The sequence below is a fragment of the Nomascus leucogenys genome, chromosome 4 (assembly GCF_006542625.1).
Source record: "Nomascus leucogenys isolate Asia chromosome 4, Asia_NLE_v1, whole genome shotgun sequence".
In the NCBI taxonomy this organism is placed as follows: Eukaryota; Metazoa; Chordata; class Mammalia; order Primates; family Hylobatidae; genus Nomascus; species Nomascus leucogenys.
Genome location: NC_044384.1, coordinates 86,274,275 through 86,292,649, shown reverse-complemented (window position 1 = coordinate 86,292,649; position 18,375 = coordinate 86,274,275). Strand labels below are relative to the sequence as shown.

General features: G+C 55.0%; 1 protein-coding gene across 3 annotated transcripts in view; it reads left to right on the top strand.

Annotated features, from left to right (window-relative positions):
* Positions 1-18,375, top strand: part of SPTBN2 (spectrin beta, non-erythrocytic 2) — a 43,184-nt gene that overhangs the window by 19,563 nt on the left and 5,246 nt on the right. For all 3 annotated transcript variants that reach the window (XM_030811281.1, XM_030811282.1, XM_030811283.1), the window contains 17 exons: positions 182-299; positions 902-1,060; positions 1,382-1,684; positions 3,355-3,508; positions 3,724-4,594; positions 6,850-6,987; positions 7,287-8,043; positions 9,249-9,451; positions 9,775-9,865; positions 10,087-10,233; positions 12,329-12,592; positions 14,504-14,728; positions 15,007-15,096; positions 15,424-15,684; positions 15,783-15,913; positions 16,143-16,347; positions 17,212-17,586. In XM_030811281.1, coding sequence (XP_030667141.1) covers positions 182-299; positions 902-1,060; positions 1,382-1,684; positions 3,355-3,508; positions 3,724-4,594; positions 6,850-6,987; positions 7,287-8,043; positions 9,249-9,451; positions 9,775-9,865; positions 10,087-10,233; positions 12,329-12,592; positions 14,504-14,728; positions 15,007-15,096; positions 15,424-15,684; positions 15,783-15,913; positions 16,143-16,347; positions 17,212-17,586 — 4,492 coding nt within the window. The remainder of the gene's footprint in view (positions 1-181; positions 300-901; positions 1,061-1,381; positions 1,685-3,354; positions 3,509-3,723; positions 4,595-6,849; positions 6,988-7,286; positions 8,044-9,248; positions 9,452-9,774; positions 9,866-10,086; positions 10,234-12,328; positions 12,593-14,503; positions 14,729-15,006; positions 15,097-15,423; positions 15,685-15,782; positions 15,914-16,142; positions 16,348-17,211; positions 17,587-18,375) is intronic.

The following is an 18,375-nucleotide window of genomic DNA, read 5'->3' as shown; positions in this document are numbered from 1 at the left end:
GTCTCAAAATAAAATAAAATGATGTTCTTTTGGTTAGCCCGTATTTTCTGGCTTCCACATAAAGAGTTTATATTGCTTTTGTAAGAAGAAAAGCAACACAGGACACCCATTTGGAAGAGTAAAGAGTCCTTGTGACCCTCGTGGGCTTTAATTCTGACCCCAACCCGGCATCCTGCCTCAGGTTTACCGAGAAAGGGAACTTGGAAGTGCTGCTCTTCACCATCCAGAGCAAGCTTCGGGCCAACAACCAGAAGGTCTACACACCCCGCGAGGGCCGGCTCATCTCGGATATCAACAAGGTCCGTGGCTGCCCACAGGCTACCCACCCTCAGGGCAGCCCCTAGCCCAGACACCTTGCACACATCCCCAAACCCAGGGCCATCTCGACCTTCACCAAGTTCTACTATCTGCTGCCCCAACTGGAAACTCGAGCACTCTGCCCAGCTGCCCACACTGTGCCAGATGTGATTGTCCCATCCTCTCAGGCACAAGGCTCCCTGTCCCTTTGTCTGACTCTCCATACAAGGTCACGTAAGGAAATTATGCCCCAAGTCCCTCAGCTTATTAAACTTGTCCCCAACTTACTATCCCTTCTTTTATTTTTTTCACAATATTGTAAGATTACTAAAAGTAAAAATAAGGTTTGCACACAGTCCTGCCAATACAAATGAATCAGATGGTTTCCACTATTTCTGCTCCCTCCAGTCCTTTTCCAGAAGCTTCTACATGGCTTCACAGACTCCCAGCGCTGCCCTCTTTCCTGTTTCCACGCCCAGCCATCTCACCCACTGCATTCCACGGATCCACCAGACCAAGCTTCCGTGGGACTTACCATGTGCCTCCAGCCCCACTGAGCCCTCCCTGCCCTGTCCCTTCCACTAACCCTGTCCCCACCCCACAGGCTTGGGAGCGGCTGGAGAAGGCAGAGCACGAGCGTGAGCTGGCCCTGCGCACCGAGCTCATCCGCCAGGAGAAGCTGGAGCAGCTGGCCGCCCGCTTCGACCGCAAGGCTGCTATGCGGGAGACCTGGCTCAGTGAGAACCAGCGCCTCGTGTCCCAGGTAGGACTTGAGGCTCCTAGGATGCTTAGGCTGGTCAGAACTGGGAGAGAGACGGGTGGATAAGAAGCCCCGTGGGGTGGAGAGACAATGAACCACAAAATCCGTCACCTGAGTAAAAAGGCCTAGAGGTCCGGGAGCCAGGGGCCAGAGGCTGGGACAGGAGAGAGGGTTGGTGACACAGGATGGGGGTGGGATAGGGAGGGAACTTAGAGCCACCGCATGGATCTGGGATCTTGCAGCCCAAGTGCCCTGCAGGACAGAGGAGCAGGCAGAGGCACTGTCCCTTGGTCCCCACACCTCTTCTCCCTGCCCGTGACACAGGACAACTTTGGGCTGGAGCTGGCAGCTGTCGAGGCAGCAGTACGGAAGCACGAAGCCATTGAGACGGACATCGTGGCCTACAGTGGCCGGGTGCAGGCGGTGGACGCCGTGGCTGCAGAGCTGGCCGCCGAGCGCTACCATGACATCAAGCGCATCGCTGCTCGGCAGCACAACGTGGCACGGCTCTGGGACTTCTTGCGGCAGATGGTGGCCGCCCGACGGGAGCGGCTCCTCCTCAACCTGGAGCTGCAGAAGGTGTTCCAGGACCTGCTCTACCTCATGGACTGGATGGAAGAGATGAAGGTACCAGTGAGGCAGGCTGGGTGGGGTACGGATGATCAAGAGTCGAGGGGGCCCCACAGCGGGTGCGTTCCCCGTCTGCTAGGTCAATATCTGTGGAGCGTGAACCAGCACAGGGCCCTGTCCCCAGTTGCAGGGAACAAAGTAAACAGGGCCCTGTCCGCATGGGGTTCGTGTTCCAGATGGAGGAGGCTGATGACAAAACCCACGGAACTTTCCATAAACAAAAGAGCAGGGGCCATAAAACCACTGATGAAACTGGAACAGGGTGGTGTGAGGGGCTGGTCAGACAAGGCCTCTGAGAAAATGCCATTTAAGCCGAGACCAGAATAGTGCCAAGAGCCAGCACAGAGAGCTCTCAGGAGAGAACGTTCCGGGCAGAAGGAACAGCTGGCACAGGCCCTCGGCCTGAATCAGCATGGTGTGTTCAGGATCAGAAGGAAGGCTGGTGGGCTGTGAGCGTGAGGAGTGGGAGCCGTGGACAGATTTGGGAGGGCACGGCCAGCCCACTAGGGCCTTACAGGCCTGGTTAGGGAGTTTGGATTTTATTCAAAGTAACATGGATCCTTTAAAGTGATTTGAAGGGGCCAGGCACAGTGGCTCACGCCTGTAATCCCAGCTCTTTGGGAGGCCAAGGCGGGCAGATCACTTGAGGTCAGGAGTTCAAGACCAGCCTGGCCAACATGGTGAAAACCCATCTCTATAAAAATACAGAAATTAACCAGGTGCGGTGGCATGCGCCTGTAGTCCCAGCTACTCAGGAGGCTGAGACAGCAGAATCGCTTGAACCCAGGAGGCGGAGGTTGTAGTGAGCCGAGATCGCACCACTGCACTCCAGCCTAGGTGATAGAGCAAGACTCAGTCAAAAAAAAGAAAAATGCAGCTAGGCAAGGTGGCTCACGCCTGTAATCCTAAGACTTTGGGAGGCCGAGGTGGGTGGATCACCTGAGGTCAGGAGTCCGAGACCAGCCTGGCCAACATGGCGAAACCCCATCTCTACTAAAAATACAAAAATTAGCCGCGCGTGGTGGTACACGCCTGTAATCCCAGCTACTCAGGAGGCTGAGGAAAGAGAATCGCTTGGACCCAGGAGGTGGAGGTTGCAGTGAGCCGAGATTGTGCTACTGCACTCCAGCCTGCACTACAGGAGCGAGACTCCATCTCAAAATAAATACATAAATAAAGTTATTAGAAGGTTTTGAGGGGGGGAGAGACTTGATTGTACCTTACGTTTGTAAAAAAGTCACTTTGGCTATTCTGAAGAACGCCTGTGGGCAGGCAGCATGACAGCGAGACCTGTTAGAGGTTGCTGCCATCTTCCAGGCAGGCAGCGGCCAGGAGGGTGGATTGGGGAGAGATGTGGAAGGAAGGCTGCTGGGTGCTGGGGTGGAGCGGTGGTGACAGGAGGGTGTTGATGATTCTGAGGCTGAGAAGATTAGTCACAGCAAAGCTTCCAAGAGCAGGAGTTAGTTAGAACATTGTTCCACAGCAGGGGAGTTCAGGATAAGGAGGTCGGGGTGCCAGGGCAGAACTGGAGTATCTCAGTGTGTGTGAACAAGCAGGTTCTCACCTGGGTGCAACACCTGGAGCCGTGGAGAAGTTGGAAGGAAAACGCAGCCAGGTTAGCGCGTGCGTGCTCAGGCGGGCATCCGCACTCCATGTGTGCCTGGCAGGGCCGGCTGCAGTCTCAGGACCTGGGCAAGCACCTAGCGGGAGTGGAGGACCTGCTGCAGCTGCATGAGCTGGTGGAGGCAGACATCGCCGTGCAGGCCGAGAGGGTGCGGGCCGTCAGCGCCTCTGCCCTGCGCTTCTGCAACCCAGGGAAAGGTGAAAAGTCAGCGAAGGCACTGGAGAGGGAGGGGCTGGGAAGGAGCACATCAAGAGCCGAGGTGGAAGGGTTGGGAAACCTGGGGACGGGAAAGATGGTGGCCAAACGATGGTGACTGAGCTAAAGCCAGGGAGGGAAGTCCAAGAGAGTGTGGTGGCAGGGAGCAGCCGGAGGGCTGGGTTAAGGCTCTGACCCTCTCCTGTGACTTTCTCAGAGTATAGACCTTGCGACCCGCAGCTGGTGTCGGAGCGGGTGGCCAAGCTAGAGCAGAGCTATGAGGCACTGTGCGAGTTGGCAGCGGCGCGGCGGGCCCGGCTGGAGGAGTCACGGCGGCTCTGGCGTTTCCTCTGGGAGGTGGGCGAAGCTGAGGCCTGGGTGCGGGAGCAGCAGCACCTCCTGGCCTCAGCTGACACGGGCCGGGACCTGACCGGTGCCCTCCGCCTGCTCAACAAGCACACGGCCCTGCGGGGCGAGATGAGCGGCCGGCTGGGGCCCCTGAAGCTCACCCTGGAGCAGGGCCAGCAGTTGGTGGCCGAGGGTCACCCTGGGGCAAGCCAGGCCTCTGCTCGTGCAGCTGAGCTCCAAGCCCAGTGGGAGCGGCTAGAGGCCCTGGCCGAGGAGCGTGCCCAGCGGCTGGCCCAAGCCGCCAGCCTCTACCAGTTCCAGGCCGATGCAAACGACATGGAGGCCTGGTTGGTTGACGCACTGCGCCTGGTGTCCAGCCCTGAGCTGGGGCATGACGAGTTCTCCACGCAGGCTCTAGCCAGGCAGCATCGGGCCCTGGAGGAGGAGATCCGAAGCCACCGGCCAACCCTGGACGCCTTGAGGGAACAGGCAGCAGCCCTGCCCCCCGCACTGAGCTGCACGCCTGAGGTGCGAGGCCGGGTGCCCAACCTGGAGCGGCACTACGAGGAGCTGCAGGCCCGGGCAGGCGAGCGAGCACGGGCCCTGGAGGCAGCCCTGGCGCTCTATACCATGCTCAGCGAGGCCGGGGCCTGCGGGCTCTGGGTGGAGGAGAAGGAGCAGTGGCTCAACGGGCTGGCCCTGCCTGAGCGCCTGGAGGACCTGGAGGTCGTGCAGCAGAGGTAGGCCCCTCAGGCTCCCAGTGGGACCGGCCTTGGGAGGCGGGGAGGTGGGGGGGGCCAGGATGTGGGTGGTGAGTCCCTCCATGAACTGCCTGCCTCACCCCTTTGAGTCTTAATGGTTGTCCATTTCTAGTTTTAACAAAAAATGTTAACCATACTCACAAGTAGAGACATTTCACCACAAACCCCTCTACACCCGTCACCCAGATTCAGTCATTGCCAATATCTTGCTCTATTTGATTCTCTGCCCTTTTAAAAAGCAAATCCCCAAGATTAGCACGTCCCTCCTACATTCTTCAGGGTGTGCCCTTTAAGAAATACGAGGAAGGAAGCGGCAGGGTGCGGTGACTCACGCCTGTAATCCCAGCACTTTGGGAGGCCAAGGCGGGTGGATCATGAGGTCAGGAGATTGAGACCATCCTGGCCAACATGGTGAAACCCCATCTCTACTAAAAATACAAAAAATTAGCCAGGCACGGTGGCAGGCGCCTGTAGTCCCAGTTACTCTGGAGGCTGAGGCAGGAGAAGGCATGAACCCGGGAGGTGGAGCTTGCAGTGAGCCGAGATCACGCCACTGCACTCCAGCCCGGGCAACAGAGCGAGACTCTGTCTCAAAAAAAAAAAAAAAAAAAAAAAGACGAGGAAGCATTCTAACCTACAATATATTATTTTTAAAGTGTCTGTGTGGACTTAAAATAGCTGAGGCTTTGAAGTTATAAACCTTTTAGACAGAGACACTAAAATAGCTTTATTTACAGAATAAATCTTCAAACCATTTATTCAATAATAAATCTTAAATTTTTTTTATAGAACCACAATACCATTATCACATAGAACAAAATTAGGAATTTCTTGATATGATCTATGATCAATGTGTAATCAAATTTCCTGGTGTTTAAAAAAATGTAATTAGGTCAGGCCTGGTGGCTCACACCTGTAATCCCAGCACTTTGGGAGGCCAAGGCAGGAGGATCACTTGAGTCTAAGAGTTCATAACCAGCCTGGGCAACATAGTGAGACTCCACCTCTACAAAATTTTTTTTTAATTAGCCAGGCATGGTGGCAGGCACCTGTAGTCCCAGCTACTGGGGAGGCTGAAGCAGGAGGATTGCTTGAGCCCAGAGGTCGAGGCTGCAGTGAGCTGAGATCGTGCCACTGCACTCCAACCTGGGTGACAGAGTAAGACCCTATCTCAAAAAAATAAATAAATAAAAATAAAAATGTAATTAAAGATTTTTTTTAGTTTTCAAGGTATCCTAATGTAGAGGTTAACAAAGTGCAACCCTTGGGCCAAATCCAGCTGCTGCCTGTTTTTGTAAATAAAGTTTTATTGGAACAGAGCTACACTCACCCTTTTGCATATTGCCCATGGCTGCTTTCAGGCTACAGCAGCAGGGCTGAATAGTTGCCGCAGCAGCTGCATGGCTCACAAAGCCTATAATATTTACCATCAAGCCCTTTACAGAAAACATTTGCAGACCCTGCCCTATTAGAACATAAAATGTTGGCCAGGCGAGGTGGCTCACGCCTGTAATCCCAGCACTTTGGGAGGCCAAGGCGGGTGGATCATGAGGTCAGGAGTTCAAGACCAGCCTGGCCAAGATAGTGAAACACTCATCTCTACTAAAAATACAAAAATTAGCTAGGCTTGGTGGCGGGCGCCTGTAATCCCAGCTACTCGGGAAGCTGAGGCAGAGAATTGCTTGAACCCAGGAGGCGGAGGTTGCAGTGAGTCGAGATTGCACCACTACGCTCCAGCCTGGGTGACAGAGCGAGACTCCATCTCAAAAACAAAAACAAAACATAAAATGTCCCTGGAAGAAGTTATCCTTCACATTTTCATCACCCAGACAAATATTTTTGGTTATTACTTCATTTTCTAACACATATTAGTGGGATGAGACCCAGATAGGCAGCTAAGGGTGAAGTCCCAGGAGGCTGAGCGGATCTGATAAAGGGTTGGCCCCATGCCAGGGTCTAGTTTGACTTGTGTGTCTGTTCCTGACCTTTACCTTTCACCATCTTTTGAGCATTTCTAGTGATGACAGTTATTCTGCTTGTTTTGGGGGAGTTGGGGGTTCCTCCCTTGACCCACAGATACTATGAACCTCATAGGCTGACAGGCACAGAGACTCCTGCAGATAAGCCCCCTCGTGAAGGAGACACCCTCCTGGGTGTCTAAGAGAGGTGGGCTTAGGTGGAGTGGGCACATCGCTGCCTCCCACTGTTCACGCCTGGCTCTTCCACCCTCTCAGGTTCGAGACCCTGGAGCCTGAAATGAACACCCTTGCAGCACAAATCACTGCGGTGAATGACATTGCCGAGCAGTTACTGAAGGCCAACCCCCCAGGCAAGGACCGCATTGTCAACACCCAGGAGCAGCTCAATCACAGGTGGGTTTGGGAGGGCAGGACTGGGAAACTGACAGAAAAATGAAGCAATGGGGATGGCAGTGAGGCAGGTTTTGTAGGGCCTGGAAGGGTGGCTACAAAGGAGGAAGCAAACCAGTCTGGAATATGTTAGGGAAGGAAAAAGGATGAAAGAGACGAGAGAGGGGGTCAAGGTAGTCTGAAGCGGCTGCTGGCCAGAAAGGGAGGAGTCAAGGGGAGATGCCAAGGGAGAGAGAAGCAGGGAAGAAACTTCCAAACAGGCCTGGCCAGGGCAGGAAGCTGAACCTTCCCCCTGCTCTCAGGTGGCAGCAGTTTCAGTCCCTGGCAGACGGCAAGAAGGCAGCTCTCACCTCAGCCCTGAGCATCCAGAACTACCACTTAGAGTGCACGGAGACCCAGGCCTGGATGAGAGAGAAGACCAAAGTCATCGAGTCCACCCAGGGCCTAGGCAACGATCTGGCTGGGGTGCTGGCCCTGCAGCGCAAGCTGGCCGGCACGGAGCGGGACCTGGAGGCCATCGCTGCCCGGGTGGGTGAACTGACTCGAGAGGCAAATGCCTTGGCTGCCGGCCATCCCGCTCAGGCAGCGGCCATCAACGCCCGGCTGAGAGAGGTGCAGACCGGCTGGGAGGACCTCAGGGCCACCATGCGGCGTCGAGAAGAGTCGCTGGGGGAGGCACGACGGCTGCAGGACTTCCTGCGCAGCTTGGATGACTTCCAGGCCTGGCTAGGCCGCACTCAGACTGCTGTGGCCTCTGAAGAAGGGCCGGCCACCCTGCCTGAGGCAGAGGCCCTCCTGGCCCAACACGCAGCCCTGCGGGGAGAGGTGGAGCGGGCCCAGAGCGAGTACAGCCGGCTGCGAGCCCTGGGCGAGGAGGTGACCCGGGACCAGGCTGACCCCCAGTGCCTCTTCCTACGACAGCGACTGGAGGCCCTGGGAACTGGCTGGGAGGAGCTGGGCCGAATGTGGGAGAGCCGGCAAGGTCGCCTGGCCCAGGCCCACGGCTTCCAGGGATTCCTGCGGGATGCTCGTCAGGCTGAGGGCGTGCTCAGCAGCCAGGTGAAAGTCCAGGGCAAAGTCCCAACCAGGAGGAAGAGCAAAGTAGGGACCCGGGGAAATGTAAAGGAGCAGGATGGGCAGGAAGGACATACTAGCAAAATGGGGCAGCGCAGTGGTTCACGCCTGAAATCCCAGCACTTTGGGAGGCTAGGAGGATCACTTGAGGCTGAGAATATCCATACCAACCTGGGCAACATGGCAAGACCTTGTCTCTACAAAAAAATTTTTTTAAGAAAATAGAAGAATTTTTTAAAAGGAAAAATGGGAGCCAGATAGGATGGCTCACACTTGTAATCTCAGTACTTTGGGAGGCCGAGGCAGGAGAATAACTTGAGCTCAGGAGTTTGAGACCAGCCTGGGGCAACATGGTGAGACCCCCATCTCTACAAAAAAAAAAAATTAGCTAGGCATGGTGGTACATGCCCGTAGTCCTAGCTACTGGGGAGGCTGAGGCTGATGGATCACTTGAGCCAGGAGTTTGAGGCTGTAGTGAGCTGTGATCGTGCCACTGCACTCCAACCTGGGCCACAGAATGAGACCCTGTCTCAAAAAAAGAAAAAAGAAAGAAAAGTGGGAATGAAAAAAATGTGAATATAATTTACTAAAACTTACTTTAGAAGAAATAGAAAACCCAGTTTGTCATGTAACTGTTAAATGGAATCAGGAGCTAGCAGTGAGATAGAACAGGATTTGGGCCGGGCGCGGTGGCTCACGCTTGTAATCCCAGCACTTTGGGAGGCCGAGGCGGGCGGATCACGAGGTCAGGGGATCGAGACCACGGTGAAACCCCGTCTCTACTAAAAATACAAAAAATTAGCCGGGCGTGGTGGCGGGCGCCCGTAGTCCCAGCTACTCGGAGAGGCTGAGGCAGGAGAATGGCGTGAACCCGGGAGGCGGAGCTTGCAGTGAGCCAAGATTGTGCCACTGCACTCCAGCCTGGGCGACACAGCAAGACTGTCTCAAAAAAAAAAAAAAAAAAGAACAGGATTTGGGCTGGAGAATGGAAGGTCCTTCCCACCCAGCTTCCCTGTGACTTTCTGAGACTCCCACGCTGGCTAGCAGCCTCCCTGTCTTCAGAGCTCTCTGGGCTACCCTCCCTGTCCGCGGGTTGGCCCCTACCTCTCAGATTTGCCCCTGGGTGGGTCCCTCCTAAGGGGGTGAATTGTGCTGGGGAAAATGAGCTGAATGTCACCCCTCCCACACAGGAATATGTTCTGTCTCACACGGAGATGCCAGGGACACTCCAGGCTGCTGATGCTGCCATTAAAAAACTGGAGGACTTCATGAGCACCATGGACGCCAATGGGGAACGGATCCGTGGGCTCCTGGAGGCTGGGCGCCAGCTGGTATCTGAAGGCAACATCCACGCCGACAAGATTCGGGAAAAGGCAGACTCCATCGAGAGGAGGTCTGATGAGGACAGTCCATGAATTAGGGGTCCCGGGGGGAATCGGAGAAACAGGGTGGCCTCAAAGATAAATGTGGCACAGGAAACCCACAGATGGGGCAGGAGCTGACAGAGAAGTAGAGGGGAAGAACCAAGTGGTTGGAGAGGGCTGGGAGGTTCCGCCCCCCAACCAGGGCCAAAAGGAAGTCAGGATTCCTGGGTAGCCTCATTGTGCTCCCAGAAGGCGTTATTCCCCTAGAAGAAATGGAGGCCCCTAGGTTAGCCAAAGGGTCACAACCCTTTCACAGCAAATTCCAGAGTTTCACAAGAGGGTGTTGTTCCAGGCACAAGAAGAATCAAGACGCAGCGCAGCAGTTTCTGGGCCGTCTTCGGGACAACCGGGAGCAGCAGCATTTCCTGCAAGATTGTCATGAGGTGAGGCTCCCTGGGGCCCTGGGATATTCCCTAGCCATCCCTTTCTCACCTTGAGCCTAGAATAAGTCCAGCACAAGGTCACCGGAGACTGTGAGCCCCTTCATAGCTTCTTCCCAAGGCGCCCACTTCTCCTGGCTCACTGTGGCCCTGCTTTTATGCCCCCCTCTCCCCTCCCTTGGAAATGTCCCCTCTCCTTTGTCCCTGTTTTATGTTTGGTCCAGCTGAAGCTCTGGATTGATGAGAAGATGCTGACAGCCCAGGACGTGTCCTATGACGAGGCCCGCAACCTGCATACCAAGTGGCAGAAGCACCAGGCGTTCATGGCCGAGCTGGCTGCCAACAAAGACTGGCTGGACAAGGTGGACAAGGTGAGCAGTGCTGTGGGGGCTGCCTCTGGGCAGAGTCCCCTACGGTGCAGGGGAGGCCTGGCTCCAGGACGTGGTTTTTGTCATGGTTAGAGATTGTGGGGTTCTGGTGCCACAGCTCCACGGTGGAAAGTTATGGCCTGGGAAATAAACGTCTTTGTTGGAGGCAAAGAGTGGGACAGTGAGTCTAGAACCTTGATAAAGTACAAATTAGTAGGTAGCCAAACTGCAGCTTGGATTTGACACCATGACTGTTCCTGAGTTCAGAGCAGGATGATGCTCTTCAGCAGGCTCTGCAAACCTTGTCTGGAAAGGGCTTGGGCTGGATGGTCAATATCTGAGGCTTTGCAGTCCAAACAGTTTCTGCTACAACTACTCATCTCTGTCGTTGTAGTGCAAAAGCAGCTGCAGAGAATAGGTGAATGAATGAACATGGTTGTTTCCCAATAAAACTTTATTTGTAAAAACAGGCAGTGGGCCAGATTACCTCATGGGCTGTATGTAGTCTGCCAATCCTTATTTTCAAGTCTTGCTGTCCTTGGTTCTTGGTCTCCCACCTAGCTCTTCCTCAAGAGTCAAGGACAGATAAAGCTTTATATCTGCTCAGCAAGTATCCCTACAGAACATGGTTATGTGCTCAACAGTCTGCGAGGCACTGCAAGGTCTACGAAAAGACACTTTCCTTCCCTCAAGGGCATGATGGTTGGGACAAAAGGAGACCAGTGTGCTTTCAAGTGTTTCCATTTGTTCAGCAAACATTTACTTGATGCTACTATATCCAAAGCATTGTATTAGGCCCTGCGTGGGGTCCGAAAGGGATCCCATGGTAGGCTCCACCCTGCAGGAACAACACTGTAGCCAGGATATGAGGCATATATGCAGGTAGCTAAATTGAATCCAGAGCAGAATCTGATGAATGCCGTGAGAGTGGCCCCACTGAAGCCTGGGGAATAAGGAGAGAGGAGATATGGAAATTCTAGAAGCAGCAACATCCAGGGTAGTCCATGGAGGATGAGTAGAATTTGGACAAGTGGAGATATTGAGGAAGAGATGTTTCCAGGTAGAGAAAACCAAACAGAAAACCAGTGGCAGGCAGTGCCTGTTTGGGAGCAAGGGGGTGAGTGAGTCCAGCAGCAGCACAGAATGTGTGCAGGGCCCCATGGAAGAAGAGGTGGGAGAGAAGCCCCGGAAAGCCCTGACCACCACATGCATGTGCTTCCAAGTGTGGATTGTGCTCAAGGTTGTGAAGCTACCCAGGCAGTGCTAGCCTTTGATGCTCTCCATCCATCCTGACAGCCACAGCCACCTGCAAAATGGCCTGAAGGCAGTGTCTGGGTTTGTGTTCCCCTAGAAGCAGACCCTGAAACAATGATTCTAGGGAGGTGACCCCGGGAAGCATCAGTAGCGGGGTGGAGCCATGAGAAGGGACAGAAGTCATGCCAGTTACCCCCATGGGCAGCAGGAGCCCAACCCTCATGGGGCATTCTGCGGGGGTGTAGATGGAACACAGAACACAGCTGTCTCACAGCCAAGGCACAAGGATGCTGTGTATTTATCAGCTCCCTGTCTGTCACTGGTTGAGGGCTGCTTCTGGGCTCGTTAACTCTCTGGCTCTTCCAATTTGCCTTCCACACAGTTCAAGAGAGCACACTTCCCTCACCACCCCAGACACAGAAATCCTCAAGCAGAAAAGCTGGAAGTGGGGAAAACAGGTGGGACTCACTTGCTATCACTGAAGTGAAGAGTAATGAGTTGGGAAATAAAAAATGATGGCAAATAAGTCAAGTCAATGTGCAGTGTAGCGCTAGAAACCACAGGCACCAAGGAACCCAAACTAAAGAGGGTGCAAGGGCTTTCTTGTTGGAATGCTGTTTGAGCTGGGTCTTGAAGGAGGAGTGGGGTTCATCAGCAGTGAGGGAACAGCAGTTTAGAAGGGATTTTAAACCTCTGCGAAGAGTGTGTCGATAAGAACACACAAGGACTTGGAATTATTGCCCACACTTCAGGTCTCTACTGCCCGTAAGGCCCCTGGTCTGCTCTCAGCCTCTAAAGTTCAGGCTAATTTGGGCACTTTGACATTCTCTGTCCTGCCTTCCAGGAAGGGCGAGAGCTCACCCTTGAGAAGCCAGAGCTGAAAGCCCTGGTGTCGGAGAAGCTGGGGGACCTGCACAAGCGCTGGGACGAGCTGGAGACCACCACCCAAGCCAAGGCCCGCAGCCTCTTTGATGCCAACCGAGCTGAGCTGTTTGCCCAGAGCTGCTGTGCCTTGGAGAGCTGGCTGGAGAGCCTGCAGGCCCAGCTGCACTCGGATGACTACGGCAAGGACCTCACCAGCGTCAACATCCTGCTCAAGAAGCAGCAGGTGTGCTCTGGGCCTTTGATGGGGATGGTGAACAGCAGAAGAAAGGACGGGGTCTGCAGCTTTCAAGATTTGGGAGGCCAGCTAAAGCCTGGCAGATAACACCTTCACTAGCATTTCCCAGAATCATTTCCCTGGGCAGCCAGTATCAGAATCTCTAGGGATATGTCACAGTCAGGGTTAGAGTTAGGAGACAGACCCCCTAATAATTTGAAGATGAGAACTTCAGTAAAAAGAAATATTAATTAGGCCAGGCATGGTGGCTCACGCCTGCAATCTCAGCACTTTGGGAGGCCAAGGCAGGCAGGTCACTTGAGGTCAGGAGTTCAAGACCAGCCTGGCCAATATGGTGAAACCCCGTCTCTACTAAAAATACAAAAATTAGCCAGGCCTTGTGGCGCATACCTGTTATCCCAGCTACTTGGGAGACTGAGGGCTGAGGCAGGAGAATGGCTTGAACCCAGGAGGCAGAGGTTGCAGTGAGCCGTGATCATGCCATTGCACTCCAGCCTGGGCAACAGAGCAAGACTCTGTCTCAAAAAAAAAAGAAGTATAAATTAGTAAAAGGTGGTAAAGAGAACTCTACAGCAGGGGTCAGAAAACTTTTTTCAGTAAAGCGCCAGATAGTAAATATTTGGGGCTTCGTGGGTCATAAGGTCTATGTCACAGCCCTTCAACTCTACCCTTGAAAGGTAAAAGCAGCTGCGGATTATATGTAAAATAAGGGGTATGGCCAGGTGTGGTGGCTCACACTTGTAATCCCAACACTTTGGGAGGCCAAGGTGGGCAGATCACTTGAGTCCAGGAATTTGAGACCAGCCTGGGCAACATGGCAAAACCCCATCTCTACAAAAAAATACAAAAATTAGCTGGGCGTGGTGGTGGTATGTGCCTGTAGCCCCAGCTACTCAGGAGGCTGAGGTGAGAAGATTGTTTGAGCCTGGAAAGTCGAGGCTGCAGTGGGCTGTGATCATGCCACTGCACTCCAGCCTGGGTGGCAGAGCAAGACTTGTCTCAAAAAAATTTTTAAAAAGGGGTGCGGCTGTGGTCCAATAAAAACTTTATAAGGCTAGGCAGTGGGCTGGACTCGCTCTAAAGAATGCAGAATGGGAAGCATAGGGAGCAGCTGACACCTCTGGGGTTGAGGAGTCCCCCAGGAAGGAGCAAGATGGCTGAGTCTCAGACCTCCTTGGAGAGGGCAGAGGCCCACTGAATGGCCTGGAAATTTGCTGGGGTATCACAGGCCAGAGCATGTCTGAAGCCAGCAAGCCAAGGCTGGCCAGCAGGAAGTAGCCACTGGAGTGCAGCAAAACTTGCCAGAGAGTAAGAGCCACCGGGTCTCTTGTGCACTGTGGACAGTTTCGCTGTAGGAGGAAGAAAAGCACCTTGGAACCCTGGAATGCCCCTCATCTGCTAGGCATTGTGGTGTCCCTCCAGCGCCCTCTGCTGACAAGGCCTAGATTGTGCCCGCTGGCAAAGGAGGAATGTTTCCAGGGGCCAGTTCCAGTGTCTCAAAGCAGGGCCACGATGGATTGGGAATGGAGAGACAATGAATTGATAACGGGCACAGTTATCACACTACCCTGGATTTTTAAATTTCAATCTTTTAGATTCACGGGTGTGGGTGCAGGTTTGTTATAAAGTTATATTGTGTGATGCTGAAGTTTGGGGTATAATTGAACCCATCACCCGTGTAGTGAGCACAGTACCCAATAGGGATTTTTTCAACCCCTGCCCTTGGATTCTTGTTCATATAAAGTTCGAGATCCACTGATCCAGCCCATGAGGGGATGCTCTCCCTAGGTGAGCTGCAGTGATAAGCAGCCACAGTGGGCTGGATAGAGACTGGTGTCTCTGCTGGGCGTGAAGGCGGAAATGCAGAGCTAACATGTCCTTCCTCCTGGCGGTTTGCAGATGCTGGAATGGGAGATGGCTGTGAGAGAGAAGGAGGTGGAGGCAATCCAGGCCCAGGCCAAAGCGCTGGCCCAGGAGGACCAGGGTGCAGGGGAGGTGGAGAGAACCTCGAGGGCCGTGGAGGAGAAGTTCAGGGCCTTGTGCCAGCCCATGCGGGAACGCTGCCGGCACCTCCAGGCTTCTCGCGAGCAGCACCAGTTCCACCGGGACGTGGAAGATGAGATTGTGAGTCACTGGGGCCAAGGACGGCAAGCTGCCCCCAGCCACATGGCTCTCCAGCCTCCCTCCTGGGTGCCAGGAAGATGCCAGCAGGGCTCTGTTCCCTCTTCTCTTTGACATTGACCATCTCCCCTATAGGGAGACTTGGAGATGCCCCCCAGAACCAGAGATGACCGTTCCCTACACACACAGCGGTAGCCCCAGGTGTCTCCACTCCCACTAATCAGTCCCTGGTGCTTGCCTTGCCCTCTGGGCCTCCACTGACCCCCCTCTTCCTCTTCCAGTTGTGGGTGACAGAGCGGCTGCCCATGGCCAGCTCCATGGAGCATGGCAAGGACCTGCCCAGTGTCCAGCTTCTCATGAAGAAAAACCAGGTGAGGCAGAGGCTGAAGGCAAAAGAGAAGTTCCCAGGAGCCTCCCCAGACTTGAACGTGTGTTTTTTCTTAAGACCAGGCCCCTCTCGATGCTGAGTGTAACCCTGGACTTCAGTGGCTGTCTTTCCTCACCTCGGGAGGGTGGGTCCACTCAGTGGGAGATAGTGGGGGCTGGGGGGCTGACGGGTGTTACCCTCGCACCCCTAGGCTAGGAGAGGGAGCAGAGGACCCAGGAAGGAGAGAGGCACAGGGGTGAAGGGTGGTCTCCGGGAGCACGTGGGGCTGGGGCAGGCCTTTAAGCATTTTCTCCTCTGTGGCTGTGGGCAGACCCTGCAGAAGGAGATTCAGGGCCATGAGCCCCGGATCGCGGACCTGAGGGAGCGGCAGCGTGCTCTAGGTGCAGCAGCAGCAGGCCCAGAGCTGGCTGAGCTGCAGGAAATGTGGAAACGCCTGGGCCACGAGCTGGAACTTCGAGGGAAGCGACTGGAGGAGGCCCTGCGAGCCCAGCAGTTCTACCGTGATGCCGCCGAGGCGGAGGCCTGGATGGGCGAGCAGGAATTACACATGATGGGCCAGGAGAAGGCCAAGGTGAGGGCCAGGACACAGCCCAGTGTATGTGGCCAGTTCTGCCCTCCTCCGACCTGCTGCTTGATTCCACTGTCCCCTTCCACCGTCCCTTCCCCCAGGATGAGCTGAGTGCCCAAGCAGAGGTGAAGAAGCACCAGGTGCTGGAGCAAGCCCTGGCCGACTACGCGCAGACCATCCACCAGCTGGCGGCCGGCAGCCAGGACATGATTGACCACGAGCACCCAGAGAGGTGGGTGCAGCGGCAGCCCGGCCCAGCCTGGGGGAGGAGGTGGGTGCAGGAACAGGAAGGTGCAGGGAATGTGGAGCCTTCAGTGCTGCATGCACGGAGCCTTCTAGAAAGCTGGAACGCAGGGTGGGCGAGCTGTTGGGAGACTCAGAGGGACAGGGCTCCACAGAACAGGCCGGAGGTCAGAGCTACACCCCTAAGTCCCACAGTGCCTCCCCCACTCTTTCTGCAGCACTCGGATATCCATCCGCCAAGCCCAGGTGGACAAGCTGTATGCCGGCCTGAAGGAGCTGGCGGGAGAGCGGCGGGAGCGCCTGCAGGAGCACCTCCGGCTGTGCCAGCTCCGCCGCGAGCTGGATGACCTGGAGCAGTGGATCCAGGAGCGCGAGGTGGTGGCGGCCTCCCACGAGCTGGGCCAAGACTACGAGCATGTGACTGTGAGTGTAGGGAGGGCACCCAGCTCAGATCAGCCGTGGGAAGAGTGGAGGACCCACAGGGAGACTAGGACCTCGTCCCAGGCAGAGCACTGGGGGGCCAACGGGCAAGACCAGGCTGAGCAGGCACTGGTTTTGAGGTATATGATTTGAAGAGGCCAGACATAGACTTACACCTGTAATCCTAGCATCTTGGGAGGCTGAGATAGGAGGATTGCTTGAGTCCAGGAGTTCAAGACCAGCCTGGGCAACATAGTGAGACCCCCATCTCTACAAAAAATTTATTTTTATTAGCCGGGCATGGCAGTGCATGCCTGTAGGCCTAACTACTCAGGAGGCTGAGGTGGGAGGATCTCTTGAGCCTGGGAGGTCGACACTGCAGTGATTGCGCCAGTGCACTCCAAAGCAAGACTCCATCGTCTCTAAATATACACACACACACACAATTTGAAGAATTGTGCAGAAAGGAGACATGAAGCTGAGCTGAGACAAGGGCAAATAGGAAATTATCACTCACACTTTTCAACAGAATTCAACAAAACGGAGTGTGATCCCCTCCACAATTTGGGGGCTTGGACCCTCAGTCGTACAGAAATATGGACCATAGTTAGGGCATCCTTGTCTGAGGCCTAAGGGTCCCAAGCACCTCGAAACGCCTTTGCTGGGGGTGGAGGGAGTCTGTCAAATACAGGGTCAGTGGGAAGCGGCTGCACCTGCTCCTTAACCACGGGGAAGAAACCTGTCCCGGCCCCCGTGGCCAGAGGGGAGAGGTGGGTTCTGAGTTTGGAGTGGAAGACTCGCTCCATCAGGCAGCGACCACATCCCCCAACATCACGGTATGGTCTGTCCATCTGCTTCCTCTACCAGATGCTCCGAGACAAATTCCGAGAGTTCTCCCGGGACACAAGCACCATTGGTCAGGAGCGCGTAGATAGCGCCAATGCACTGGCCAATGGGCTCATTGCTGGGGGCCATGCCGCACGGGCCACCGTGGCCGAGTGGAAGGACAGTCTCAACGAGGCCTGGGCTGACCTGCTTGAGCTGCTGGACACACGGGGTCAGGTGCTGGCCGCGGCATACGAGCTGCAGCGCTTCCTGCACGGAGCACGCCAAGCCCTGGCGCGGGTGCAGCACAAGCAGCAGCAGCTTCCGGACGGGACTGGCCGCGACCTCAACGCTGCCGAGGCCCTGCAGCGCCGACACTGTGCCTACGAGCACGACATTCAGGCCCTCAGCCCCCAGGTCTGACCCAAGCATGAGGAGGTGGGGGAGGCTTAGAGGAGGTCATGGGGGAAATGCCGGTGAGAGTTCCCAGGAGCTAGGGCAGAGCTCAGAAATGCTGGGAGGACGGCACTCTTTGGAGGGCCCTTTCGAGATGAGGAAATTGCGCCAAGAAAACATCTCTGGCCGGGCACGGTGGCTCTCGCCTGTAATCCCAGCACTTTGGGAGGCCGAGGAGGGCAGATCACCTGAGATTGGGAGTTTGAGACCAGCCTGACCAACATGGAGAAACCCCTTCTCTACTAAAAATACAGAATTAGCCAGGCGTGGTGGCACATGCCTGTAATCCCAGCTACGCAGAAGGCTGAGGCAGGAGAATCACTTGAACCCGGGAGGCAGAGGTTGCAGTGAGCCGAGATCACTCCATTGCACTCCAGCCTGGGCAACAAGAGCGAAACTCCATCTCAAAAAGAAAGAAAAGATCTCTGGCAGGGGACATCTAGCCACTGCATTCACACTTTTGATGACAAGACCCCTTGAGAGCCCATGATGTCTTCAGGGGTTCCCAGTGGCCAGGAGACTCTTCATGCTGCGCTAAATCTGCCTGTTGGTGCTTCCCAGGCTTGAGCTCTAGGCCCACACTCAATAAGGATGGATCCTTCTTTCAACCACTAAAACTCATCAGCCCCTGCCTGAATCCCCTTTTCAGGCTAAGTATCTCGTTCTAGCAGTCTCCAAGGTCTATCACATTCTAGACAGGCCTCTGAAAGTTCAACTGGCCAATGGCTCTTTTCCAGATCCTCCCCCAGT